The sequence below is a fragment of the Bombus pyrosoma genome, linkage group LG11 (genome assembly GCF_014825855.1).
Source record: "Bombus pyrosoma isolate SC7728 linkage group LG11, ASM1482585v1, whole genome shotgun sequence".
NCBI classification, from domain to species: domain Eukaryota; kingdom Metazoa; phylum Arthropoda; class Insecta; order Hymenoptera; family Apidae; genus Bombus; species Bombus pyrosoma.
The window spans coordinates 14,895,212-14,909,448 of record NC_057780.1 but is presented as its reverse complement, the minus strand read 5'-3'; the positions used below and the strand labels follow the sequence as shown (position 1 = coordinate 14,909,448).

Genomic DNA, 14,237 nt, shown 5'->3' with positions numbered 1-14,237 from the left:
TGGAATTTTTTCATTTCATCGCAAATCGCGACAAAATTTGAAAGAACATTTAACAGAATCGCCGCGAGAACCGCTAAAACTCCCTAATGGAAATCGGATAATTTAAATCTTTTCACTGCGCCATGAACTGCGACAAAAGCCATAAGCACATCTAACCTTCGTTATATCACAATTACAATGAAAATCACATTCCCTAATCGAGACCAGAAGAATCATAGGAATTCCCTGATCGAAACAAAAGCTCCAGCACGATTCAGAAATTCAATCAACCGACAAAACGAGCAATTACAGTTTTTGCCAGCTATCAAGTAGTCAGACTACGAGCTAGCAAACTACATGTCCGAGAATTCGACGTTTACAAGCGGCTCCTCTTTCAGAATTGAATTCTTAGATTTAATAATCGGTTAGAGTCGTAAAAGGTGAAACGAGAGGTGGTCAGGAGAGAAGGTCAGGATTTTCCTAGGCCGTAGATCGACGTAACAGCTGTTCCAGAAAAGGTGTTCCCCAACGTGACATCTGCACCTTGGTTCCCCTTGTGGCGGCCATTCACCGCTTATTTACCGAATAGCCTTTTCTTTCGGTCGACGGCTATCCGAAAACAAACTTGCTCGACCGGGACGCGATTCTGGCGCGTGCACTGTCGGCTCTGGAAAAAATCGATTTTCCCAGGGGGATCGATGTTTAATGCCCTCGGTAGTCTAGGCAGTTTCCATCGATCGATTTCGTGCCGCTTTTGAATCGTGACTGCCCTCGTGCTCGCGATGTTATATGTATGTATAACGTTGCTTCTTCGAATTGCAGAATCACCGATCGATAGTTTTGAAATGTAAAATGGATAAAAAAGATACTCTCTGAGCTATATACTGAGCTATATACTGAGTCAAAGAGGTTAGAGTTTCTTTTTTCTTTTTTTTTTTTTTTTGTAAAAGGTCAAATTTTGATTAACGAAAATAGAGTACATTATCATTGCGTTTCCAATCTTTTGATATATCCATAGTTAAAAACAGAGGTTTCCAGAGAAGAAATCGAAGCTCCGAGCTTTGTGAAAGAATACCTCTGACCTTTTGTTTAAAAGGATCGCTTTGATAGATATATAGATCGAGGTAAAATTCATGGTGTAACGGGATAATCCTTCGTGCGGAGTTAAACAGAGAATTGAAGGCAATATCATCGGTTTTCCACGGAGGTGATACACTTTTGAAATTGTTCGTTCTAGAAATCTTTAAACACTAACTCTATAAATGAGATGTTTACTAAGATGGGAATGTCGTAATTACATAATGAAATTGTAATGTTTATATAAGGCAGCTGTTTTAACGCTTAAGAAACTCTCGAGACTCGAAAGGTATTGTACTCGATACAATTGTTAAAAATTCTGTATAACACGAGCGAATAGATGATTCGTTTGCAGAGTACATTCGGTACTTCAACGAGAAATAGTTAATGAAACTAATGAAAATAATTTAACTAAAAAGTAGATATAAACAAGGAAGCTAAAATAATCACCAGTGAAAATTACAATGAGATAAAATATTTGCGTTCCTGATGTTAATAATTTTTCATTTCAAACATTTCATTCTAGGCAGATTTCCCATGAAATTTATTCTTCTCGGTCGTGTCACATACCTAGCGAATGAACGATATTCTTTCGCATGGAGCATTTCGAAAATATCGTGTTAAAATAATTAAATTTTTGCGAAACAAACATCTGCCCTGAATTTTACTGATAGAAAATGGAAACGGAGTTCGCGCGAAGCCAGGCAGGATATCCCACGGAAACGATGGCCTATAGGCAATTCAAGACGCGCGGAATTCACTGGCCATGCGTCAGCGTCACGTACGAATCGCACATGCGAGCGCATGTATGGCCTCTTTGAGCGATCAGTGTCGTGTTTCGGCGCGTGCTGCGATCACGACTACCTGGAACCCGTTGCCATCTTCCTCCTGTGTTCGTTCAACCTCTATGTTCATCCCAACGATATTATCACGGGCTAGAGTCGTTTGAAAATTAGATAAATCCGGTCAGACAAAGTTAGCGAATAACGATGCCAATTTGGACTAGATTATGCGAATCAGTGATTAAATTATTACGTCATTCTCCAATCTTTTGATCACGTCGGAAATTACTAAAAGGCACAGCGAGATTAAAGATATCACAGGATTCTTTCGCTTTTTTAGACGAAGAGAAACGCGAACAAGGATTGCTTTCCTTCCGAAACTTTCGACTATAAAAAGTCTCACCGTGACCACGTGCAACATGCTTCGAATTATACTTCAAATGTGTGTACTTAAAAATTTCTATACTGGATTTAAAAATTTTCTATACTGGAGAGAGTTGAGTTTTATGAAAAATCCCAGCATAGTCGGGTTTCGGCGTCTTCGATTGTTATTAATAAACGAAGCGGTCGCCATGCGCATAGGGGACATTCTATACTTGGAAAAGGAGGAATCTTGCGAGGGAACAGGGGAGCCAGCACGTTGAAAATAATTGTCCTGTGACTACGGGCCGGAAACCGCGGCGGTCACCACGCTGCGCGTCCTCTTCGTCGCGTAAAAGCCCGCATCGATTGCTCTTTATTGTCCGTGACGAGAGGAAACGCGTTTCGAGCACCAACGCACGTGCTTCCACGAGATTTTTCACTACGCCAACGATGAATCTTCTCTCGATATCACTTTTTCCCGCTATTTTTTTTTCAATCGCAAGAATTAAAAGAACACTTTAAAGAACTCCTTCTGCATCTCCCATCGCCCTCCGATCGATCACAGCGACTAACAATTAGGTCTCTGTTTAAGAGACGAGAATTTCCATGCTATCGTAGAGGCTTTGACACAGTGTCGTAACTCCGAGTAAATACTACCTAAAATCTATACACCGGGACATCCCTTCCACGCGAAGAAGTTTCACCGGTAAATTACCATCTCTCGACAGGACTACGGTGGCAAACTCGCAACAGCCCAAATCGAATAGAATCAAAACGGGAGCAGCTGCCAGCAAACGGCCACGAGGGCGTTATCAGGAGCAGAGGAATCGAGGTCACAAGGGAGCACGAGAGAGACTCGAGGGATCCACCTTCGATTTTATGGAGCAGATCGTGAACGGGGAACGAAAACAGAAATACGCGAAAGAATAGGACAAAAGGAAGGGGTGAGGAGAGGTTCACAGGAAGTGATCCTTACGCGTACGAGAACGCATCCTTGAAACGAGGCGCCGATCGCGACGAAACCTCTTGAATATTTTTTCCTTTCCTTTTTTATCTTTTTTTTTCTTTTTCGTTGTCGCTTCTCGAAGCAACGACGACAGATGATGTGGGTACCACGAGGGGCCGTGACGTCACTCGTCCCCGTTGCTTACGGCAGTTACTGCTTACACGACCGTTTCCTCTGTCTCTCTCTCTCTCTCTCTCTCTCTCTCTCTCTCTCCCCCTTCGTCCTTCCCCTCCTATTCTCGATATCTCTTCGTTTCTTGCCGCCATTTCTTTATTCCTTGCGTTTCGGGCCTGCGAACGACACCTTTCCAGCCAGCTGTCACTCGCATCTGTAATTTCTTTCGCGCGCGAGCATCGCGTAGCCGCGATTAGAACCGGCTGGGATCTGCTGGCATGCCTGCATGATCATCGGCATAGGACTATCTAACAATAAGCTTGAAAGTAAGCTCAAATTTGTAAATCTAGCCCGATCAAATTTTTTGGCTTTGAAACTTTGACGACTGGTTGCACAAAAATTCTGAATTCATTTAGCTTGAGTATTTTGACCGACTTTTAGCTGAGTCAATTGAAATACCCAGATTTCGATGTTCTCGAAGTTAGGAAAATATGCAAAAATTCATATCACAGAGATACTAACAAATAAACGTAACCTCGAAGCTGTAAACTTTGTACCACAAAGATACCGCAAAATCTGAACGAACTAAAAACCCAAAATCTAAAGATCTAAACAAATTAGAAATCCGTCGCATATCGATGCTTGAAACAGCGAAGTTAATTGTAAAATCGGGAACCGCTCAGACGACGAATCTGGCAATTTTCCCTGGGCGAAAGTTGGCACGCGAGCTGAAAGAGCACCGATCACGGAAACCGAAATCAGAGACGCAGTTACGAGGACGGATAATGACACATCAGGGTGGGGAAAAGTAAATACGTGGACAGGAGAGACCCGCTGGCTCTGTAACTAATGTACCTGACCCGTTTTAACGATCGATAACACCGGTGAACGCGATTAAGCGCAAATGACAGTCAGAGGCAAGTCAGAGACAGTCATTATCGAATGAATTTCGATCAGTAGCTGCCACGACTTCGATAAAAACGAATTTCCAATATAAATTCCAGCGATCCTTTCATTCGTCTACTTGTTCGTGAAACCAAAACCCACCTACGTAAATCGCATTAGATTATAGGCGTTTATGCAATTTCGTATATTTTACTATATTCTTGTGAATATTGAAGGAATGGAATCCTAGTAGAGGTTTCATCTACCGCCAAATGATTTATTATTTTCGTCGATGCTGTTTCCTCCTAGCACGCGTGTTACAGGCATAGTTAATGAAGTTTAAATTAGGGGCTTGCTTCTTTCAGGAAAAAGTCGCCTCAAGGTTACAGGCTGAACGGTAATGAGGTCGCCGATGACGTTTCTGCGATCTACGAATAGATCGAGCACGGAAAACGAAGGAAAAAAACACGTCGAATGTGTTTTTACAATCGAGAGAACAATCGATCTTGGCGCTAGCACGAGTCGTCAACGATACCTTTTCTCCCGTTAAACGTTGCATCGCGTTATGGATTCGCGAAGAGATACGCTAGGAAAAAGCGGAGTCTTTGGATGAAAAAAGATACGACCGCGTTCTATAACCATGTTCGACCGAATTTTCGTATCGAAATTAGACCGATCGAAAGTCTAAATTGAATTCGCTCGTGAAGATTCGGTTGGCACAGCGTCGAAGGTTCGACTGGAGTACGGTTGAGAAAAAGGAAAAAGCTGGTGAATGCGAAACGTTTGTTGCTTTGGAGTTCGCGGCACGATCGATACGACTATTACTACAGCCGCGCGTCCATTATTGCAAGCGTACAAACCGAAGATACGGGGACTGGAATTAGCACCGCTTTCCCATCGATCCTCGCTCTGAATCATTTACGAGGCCGTATACATAACGGCTATGCACGAGTTGCCGCGAAACGAAAGCGTTCTTAGGTATCACAGTCGTCCTCTTCATTTGTAACAATCGTAGTTTCCTTGAGGAAATTTTAACTCCTAGTTCTGAGAAAACTACGCGTTGATGAAAATGCGAAGCAAAGTCAAATATTTATGCCGTCGGATCAGCTGACCAAAATTTGGACTAACGGAAACTTCAAAATATCTGCCCCGAATAATTCTCGATAAATTTATACCTTTCCATTTGATATTTGTTACATTTTTCTGACACGATACTTTCGTATTTACAGAAGAAGAATATTCTGGTAATTGACAGTGTGACTGAATTTATCGGAATTCCATTTATTGGAAACATACGAATATTTATACAATTTTATATTTTTATGAACGCAACTAAGGAAATAGAGGCTAAACGGGAGATTTACTTCACCTATTATATATTATAAAGATTATTTTACTTTAAATATTTTATGCGTTTTTTGGATATTATATGCACTTTGTATATTTTGGCACCTGCTTCTCATAAATGCATTAATCATCTACGGTGTATTTATTGGAATAAAATTATTTAGTTATTGTTCTATTAAATGAGCCGCCGGTTGAATTTATTTATCAGAACATGAACTGCTATTGTCCTGCCCTCCTTGATTAAAATGTCTTTATCTACCACTCCGAAACTGAAGAAACAATTAAAAATATTGGTCATTAGTTTGCAACAACTTATACATATAATATAAGCTTACTTAAGAACAGATGAAAAACACGAGAAACTTGAAATATTTCGAAATATGTATCTTGAAACTAGAATATTTTATTTTAGAATGGCAGTATTATATGAAGCCCAGTTGTATAAACCGTTGCCTCGATGCGTACAGATCACAAATAGAAATAGAATTCTATTGCACACAAAATTCTGCAAGAAAAATGACAAGAAGAATCGATCGAGGAATCGAATAACCTTTACCATGGGTTGTCTTCCTAGAAAAGGGGATGACTGAGATCCTGAGGATTCCCAAGGGGGTGACCGCCTGTGTTTCGCGCGCGCGCCACTTTCGAACGTGTTTTTAATGAGACGACACCAAGACACTTGGAAACGGAGCGAAAAAGAAACGTGAGAAACAATGGCGGGGACTCTAATCTGAAGGGCATTGGATCGAACCCTTCTTCTCCCAGCATTGTTTCGTCGACGAACCCTTTGCTACTGCCACCTTTTCTTCCACGCTTTCTTCTGGCTCCCCGCTCCTGGCCTTTCCGCGACCCTTATGCGAGGCTTTAAGGAGCGAAAGGGAGAATGGAGGAAGCGCTTCGACTGGCTACAGAATAGTTACTGGCCCCTCCTCGACATTATCTTTACGCCTTTGCCATCGTACAAAAGGAACGACGGAAAGAGGATGAGAATAGAGCCCGCTGCTTGGGAGAAATGTTTGTCGTCCCTGTACGCGAGTTTGCTTTTCTTATTTCTGACCCCCTGCCATCTCTGTGTCTTGACCTTCTTTGCTATATACGCGACAGTTAGAATCAGAAAAGTCATTTCTCGTCTGAAATAGCGACTCGTTTTGGTCATTGGGATTGATAGCAAATAGGGTCAAAGATTTAGGAGCTGGATAGAGAAAATTTCAGTCGATAACAACACAGCTATTACTAACGTTTACGTTGCGTTGCGTCTATTATATAACAATAAGTAATGTTGCTATCGTGGCTGTTGATTCGAAAGTTGATGACGTTTTTGTTTTCGTTTTCGTACGTTATCGTAAAATACTTGTAATTATAAAGAGAAGATAGACAATGGTCAATATGTTGGAACAGATGTTACTGCTATCGTTTATTCTCTGTTCATCTCCTATTCCCTTATAATCAGAAGATGACGGTTTCTACATGGTATATATATATATATATATTCGTATATATATATATATATATATATATATATATATATATATATATATACCACTATAAGAAGATGATTAGAAGTCAGAGAGAACCTATTCGAATTGTACAAACTAAAACCATGAGCCGCTGAAACTTAGATCATCAATCAACGATTCGCCGGGTCATTAAACCTCGTTACCTAAACAGACCGAGAAACCAATACCCTGCGTCAACATCTCCTATTGAAATCCCACCGGAATTTCCAATAGCCGCTATACAAGATTGCAATTACAAGTATTTTACCCTAACCGAAACGAAGGGAAGAAATCTTTTGTGAAATAATAATAGTAAAGAAAAAATTCTCACGCATCATCGTGAAATCTCGATATCGAAGACCATTGAAAGGAGACATTTACGACCAATGGAAGATCTTAAAACGATAGAAATAATTCTGTCATCGAGTGACTTGTTCGAGTAAAAGTGTGAAAGAAGTGGCGGAAGGGCGCACGCACCGGCGCGAAATCACACAGAGCAGAAGATAACACGCTTCTCGGTTGGACAGGGGACAAGGGTTGTCGAAAGGCGGGAGAAGGGATGGCGGACAGCGTGGCGGCGGCATGGCGAACATGGCGTCGTCGAGGTCGCGTCTGCGCCTGGCCGCGAACACCGCGTGACCACGATCAATACCTGTACGCGCTGTTGTGCCGGGGCAAAGGATGTTGAATTCGAAAAGTGTTATTCCGCGCGTCTATCTCTGAATGATATGGAAGGGAACGCCTCTCCACGTGGGTGCCACGTGTGCGCTTCCGCCCGCGTCTCTTACGCGCGTGCACGCGCTCGTCCGATTTCGTCTGGCCGTCTCCAAAACACGGAGACCGCCCTGCTTCCTCTCTTTATCCGTCCGTCCTCCGACTGTCCGTGATTTCTGTGATTTTCACGAAGCCACCACGTCCTCTTGTCACCCGGACATCCTTCAGCGTATATCACAGTTATCCTTTGTCGTATTCGTCGTTCCAAATAACGATATAAAATAACGATAACGAATAAATAACGATCGACATTCGATCTTGGGATCTTCTGAACGTTTTAGGGATCAAGGGAGAATAGAATTATGACACGAGTCGAACAGAATCTGTCGAACAGTATAAACTAGCTTTCTACGGAGACGTAGTACTTCGAGAGGTTTTGGGTAGCTTGGAAATATCCGAGCAAAACGCGACTCGACGTGGAGCTATAGAGCTACTGTTTGAGAAGGTGGTATATGTACATCTATTGAGCGGATTGGCAAGCATTTCGCATTCGCGATTGGCAAAGGTAAGATCAAGTAAGAAGGCGAAATTCGAGGCGGGAATCGTAACGAAAAGATTCCCGAAGCGAGCGACACGCTGGATCCGTCGCGTCGCGGGGAACGACAACGATATACGCGTGAAAGCCGTAAATCAGGGATTAGACCGCGTTCACGGATTAGACGCGCGCGCGCGCTCGAGACGATAGCGCGATTTTGTTTCTTCTTTTTGGTTAGAATATAGACATAATATATAATTATAAGTATATTTGCAGACACTGTTCCAGTTAGAGAGGTTAGCAAAGATAAAGGTGACGAGAAAAGGAGTGTGTCGCTGTATCATAGGAGATATTTCGACTGAAGGACTAACCTGCTAGCCGCAAGGCTGACATTCTCTGAAACTCTGGCTCCTGTAGCCATTTCCACATCCGTCGGAAGGTCTCGCGGCCGCTCTTGAGCTTCGACCACGGCTTCGGATTGCGCAGTAGATCGCTGAGCGTGCCCTGGCTACGGCACAGAACCCTCTGGGCGAATATCGCTTGCGGTATGCTGTACCTCTTCAATTCGGCGCTGATCCTCTGCGCGAGTTCCTTCGTGTTGATCTCCTCGACCTCACCGGCCCCGTTGCCGGGTGGCGGAACGGTCTTCATAACGACCGAGGTGTGTTGCACGTGCTGCGTGTGCGATATCGTCTGTTGCGGCATCGACTGTTGCTGTTGCTGCTGCTGCTGCTGCTGCTGCTGTTGCTGTTGCTGTTGTTGCTGTTGCTGCAGCTGGGCCTGCATAGGTGGTGGCGAGGCAGCGGGCACCGAATGCGTGGGCGGGGAATGATGAGAAGGCGCGAAAGTGGCCGTCGCCGAGACGGTCGCCGGCGAAGCTGGACTCAACGCCGCTGGGCTCTGCTGCAACCTCGGCAAAAAGGCCGGATCGTAGTGAGGACTGGCGGACTTGTGCGGCGAGTTCAATCCGCTCTGACTGTAGGCGCTCTGCGGCGACAAAGGACTCGGCTGGAGGCCCGCGCCCGGAGAAGGATAATTGTGCGGCGGCGACATGCTCATCGAAGGCAATTTGTCGTACGCGTACGGCGAGCTACCCATCCCGAGGCCGATGTTACCGAGGCCGTTGTTTTGCATGACCGCGAAACTACCGGTGACGCCGCCAGCCGCGTGTGCACTGTATACAAACTTGTCGCTCATCGTCGAGATCGGCGGCAACGGCTGTAACGGCGTCAGGGTCGCGTAAGAGGAACCCGGACTGAAGCCAGGCGGTGACATCCTTTCCGCGACCGAGGTTAGTGTCTGATAGGTCGGCTCCGGCTGCATCGCCCTGAAGTCCGTCGCGTCGATCATACTCGCGACCGAGACGCTTATCCCCGACGTCGGCGTTAGCTTGCCCGGACTGAGGAGCTCCGAGTCGGCGTCGCGCGAGTCCACGTCCACGTCCTGAGGTGGCACGATCACCGACAGGGGCTCCCTCGCGTTCTGTCTACTACCACCACCGGCACCACCTCCACCACCGCCACCGCCGCCACCACCGCCACCGCCACCGCCGCCGCCGTTTCCGTTGCCACCACCGGCGCCACCGACGGCACCTCCGCCGCTGCCGCCACTGCTGCTGCTGCTAATGCTGCTGCTGCTGCTGCTGCTGCTACCACCACTGCTACCACCGCCACCACCGCCGCCACTACCACCACTACCACCACCACCACTACTACCGCCGCCGCCGCCGCCGCCAACGCCGCCACCACCGCCGCCAATGTTACCGCCACCGCCACCGCCACCGCCGCCGCCACCACCACCACCACTCGTGCCGCTGCTACCGCCACCGGCGTCTCCGTTACTGCTGCTGCTGCCTCCCGATGGCTCCTGGGACGACGACAAATCCTCCGCGGAGACGAGCTCTCGCTCCTCCTTGACGCCGAGCGCGCCAGCCGCCAGTAGTTCCAGCGGCAAGCTCGCGCACGCGATGTCGGGACTTTGCGACGCGGAAGACGACATACCCTCTGCGTTACCACCTCCACCGTTGCTACCACTTCCACCGACAAGGATGTGTCTACCTCCCGTTCCTTCTCCGCTGCCTTCGTGCTGATGCTGATGTTGTTGCTGCTGATGTTGATGCTGCTGCTGCTGCTGCTGCTGCTGCTGATGATGATGATGATGATGCTGGGGATGAAGACGAATCGTTGCTTGCTGTTGATGATGTTGCTGATGTTGCTGTTGCTGTTGATTGTGGTGATGGTGGTGATGATGGTGGTGGTGATGATGGTGATGCCTACCCCCACCGACCACCGTTCCTCTACCACCACTGTTACTACCTCCACCACCTCCGTTCCCTCCTCCACCTGCGCAGTTCCCATTCGAGCCACCCCCACTGGTTCCCCGGCCATGCGTAGAAATCGCCGCCGGGGAATCGACCGAGTCCAGTAATTGCTCGCTATGCGATTGATGATCGGCTATGTCCCCTATACCTTCCATTTACGCACATCTAGTTCGGGTGGTCGCGCACTCGCTCTCCCGTGCTCGGACACACCGCGTGCACACACCGGGGGATACGATCGTTTCACCGCGAGAATATCGCGCGCGCACTTTCCTCTCTGTCTTTCGCTGTGCGTCGTCGGTGCACCTTCGCGAGCTCCGTGTCGTGTATTCTTCGCGTATTCCTGCGGCCAACAAATCTCCTTCTTCACCACTCCCGTTTTCGTTTTCGTTTTCGATCGGTCGTTTTCTACAGTTGGTTGTCACGGTCCTCCGCGATACTGCTATTATCAACCGTACGATAACGACATTATCGATATTCGTAATAGTAAGAATAATCACGCGCGTACACGAAACACGATTCTCTCGCGTCGCAGTTTTTATCACACCACCACTCGTTTCTTCGTCCTTTCTCTCTCTCCCTTTTGTCAATTCTGGTCTGCGTCTGGCACAACTGTCTCGGCGTGTCACTCAGCGGAAGACTAGTCGCGAATTGCGTTACCTCACGAGCACCGAAGGAACGATCGCGGCGGACACCGATACAACGACGAAGACGACGAAGACGATGACAACAACGATGACAATGACAACGGCGACGACAACGACAACGACGACGACGACGACGACGAAGACGGTGACAACAACGACGACGACGACGACGACGACGACGAGAACGAGAACGACGAGGACGAAGACAAAGGTGGAGTGAGCAACGAGGACAAAGATTCAAACCTCCAACAGCAGCACGAGCACTGCCTCGTGTTCGGATACCTCGAGCGAATCAGAATCGTCGTGCCACCGTGACCGCGACTGAGGACGACGTCTCTCGTGCACGAGGACACCGTCGACTTGCCAGTTGCTGTTGTTACTACCGTTACTGTTCCCGCCACTACTCCTTTCGACGTGGATGAATCAAACGTTGTTGTTGTTGTTGCCGTTGTTGTTGTTGCTGTTACTGTTACTGTTACTGTTACTGTTACTGTTACTGTTACTGTTACTCCACCACATTCAGCACGTCGGATCGGCATAGAGATCCGGTACCACAGCGGCGGCGACCACCGTGCGCCCATGACATACGCGGAGCGAGTGAGAACACACACTCTGCGCTCGAGTGAATACGTTAGTTCGTGTCGAGCGACAGGGAGAGAGAGTGCCAGGGAAAAAGAGCATACGAAACGGAGAGAGAGAGAAAGCGAGCGCGGGTAACCGACTAGAGAAGGGGGGTAGGAACGAGAGTCTTGTTATCCGTCTCGCTCCGTCAGTTTCTCTCTTCTTCTCTCTCGCTCCCCCTAGGTGGCCGCCGGTATACCGAGCTGTCCAAGGGACCCTTCCGTTCCGTTTCACTCCGCCCCTTTCCCTTCTGACTCCAAAGCCGCCACCAGATCCACTGCCAGTAACACCACCACCACCACCACCACCACCACCATCAACAACAACTACCACCACCACCACCACCAGCCACTACCACCACCAGTAGCACTGTTTTACCACCTGGTTCACTCTACACGCTTTTAGCGGCGGGCTCGTGCGTTCTTCACGCTCTCTATTTCTCTCTCTTTCTCTCTTTCTCTTTCTTTCGCGCTAATACACGTTCGTTCGGTCTTTCGTAAGTTCGGTTTACGAATTCACTGCGCGACAATCCTGACGCGTGCTACGTTCTAAGCGCGATTCCTCCGGGTCCAGGTGCGACTCGTACCGTACTACTATATCCTCTCCTCTTTTCGTCCTCGCGACTCGCCACTCGTGCCACTCCGTATATCCTTCCTTCTCTCTCTTCTTCACCCTCTGATCTCTTCCTCTCTCTCCCTCTCTTTCGCTCCGACTCCCTCCGATCGTCTCTATTCGCGTGTCCCTCAGTTCATCTCGCGCTTACGAGCACATCCGCGCCACCGACGTGTACACCCCTGTTCTACCACCACCATCACCACCACTCGGTCTCTCGCGAGCCACCGGTGAGCGTACCTGCGCGATTCCCTCTTCCTCCGAGACACTGCGGATCACCACGTGAAAACCTAACCCCCTTTTCGCACGAGCGGGATTCGAGCCGATCTTTCTTCCGATTTTCGACTAACCAGCTGAACGCAGTCGCATATTCTGCGACCTCTCTTATCCTCCTTCCTTCCTTCCTTTGTTCGTCCTCTCTCTCTCTCTCTTTCTGTTTCTTTCCTCTTCCACGACACGTTGTCTCTCTCGGTCTCTTTCTCTCTTTGTTGCTTCTCCAAAGTACGCGTCCGCCGTGTTCCGTGAACGCAAAGTCTCAAAGATGCGTGAAATTGTCTTCGGTGTGAAGTTGTCTCCGCGGAATATTTCGATCTCCCGGCCGAGAAAGAAGCGACTGGAGCCACCCCCAACGGAGTCTATGTCGCCAACGATGGCATATTCGTCGTCGTGGATGCGAGGGACCGCTACGTGCGCGCCGTCGACATTGTCACTACCACCACCATCACCACTACCACCACCACCACCAGCATCGCCGCCGCCGCCGCCGCCGCCGCCGCCGCTACCGCTCTGGCGTCAGTCAGCTTTCTATCGATTTTCCGATACCTCGTGACCAACGTTGCTCGATGCGCCGATACTTCGAGCATAAACATCGACTACCCGGCGACCTATCCTCGACCGATGAGCGCGTCCTTGTCTCCGAGCTCGATCCGATTATCGAGTGTCCACCTCGATCTTCTTTTCTCCACGAAACCAAAGCTCATCGGTGCCACTGTCGTACTTACTTCCTTTCAGATATTACACGAACGTCTCTGCGTGTGATCTTCTAAACATTTTTCTTCTTTCTTTCAACCTGTTCCACTCTGTAGAATCTTTACGGTGTTTTCTCGTATTTTTTTAGTCTTTCCGGATAATCTTCGATTTAAATATACTTCCCGGCGAAACAATGATCTGGATCAGAACGTATTTCGATCCTCCGATAAAACCACCAGTACACTACAGCGTAATTCGCAGTCTCGAACCGAATCTTCGGATCAATCGACAATCGAACCGCGGAACCACTCTGTACAGCAGCGGTCTATCGATCAGCGTTCCTCCACGTGTGCCGAAGCGATTGTCGCAAGCAGCGCGTCTCGTTCACAGGTTTCGACGCAATTACACGATCGAAACGCGCATCCCCGTCCCTGCAAGGGTAGGGAGCAGAGATGTCCTCTTCCCGGAGTCTTCTCGAACGCGAGCGACCCCTGTGCGTGTGGCAAAGCTCACGGTCTAGCCAGTCTGAACGCGATCGGTTCGAAGCGATCGGTCGAAGCGGCGTGTCAATCGCGACAGACCCTGGGGAGAGAACGCGTCGATAGGTCGGATCAATGGCGGGGGTGGCGGTAAGAGGCGTCGTCGCGCGGACGGCGGATCGATTTCGTCGCGACCGTACGTACTACTCTCTACTCTCCCGGTTCGATTCCAGCCGTCGAGGAACGGCTTCGACCGCGATGATGCCGTATCGGTGGGGAGCAAAGCCTATCGGT

At 48.1% G+C, this 14,237-nt stretch overlaps 1 protein-coding gene across 4 annotated transcripts in view; it reads right to left on the bottom strand.

Moving 5' to 3' along the window:
- Positions 1-11,406, bottom strand: part of LOC122572441 (one cut domain family member 2-like) — an 84,918-nt gene extending 73,512 nt beyond the window's left edge. The window contains exon 1 of one of the 4 annotated variants that reach the window (XM_043737392.1): positions 8,670-11,406. In XM_043737392.1, coding sequence (XP_043593327.1) covers positions 8,670-10,773 — 2,104 coding nt within the window. In that variant the 5' untranslated portion in view covers positions 10,774-11,406. The remainder of the gene's footprint in view (positions 1-8,669) is intronic. The other 3 variants (XM_043737393.1, XM_043737390.1, XM_043737391.1) reach the window with 3 other exon arrangements.
- Positions 11,407-14,237: the final 2,831 nt, after the last annotated feature.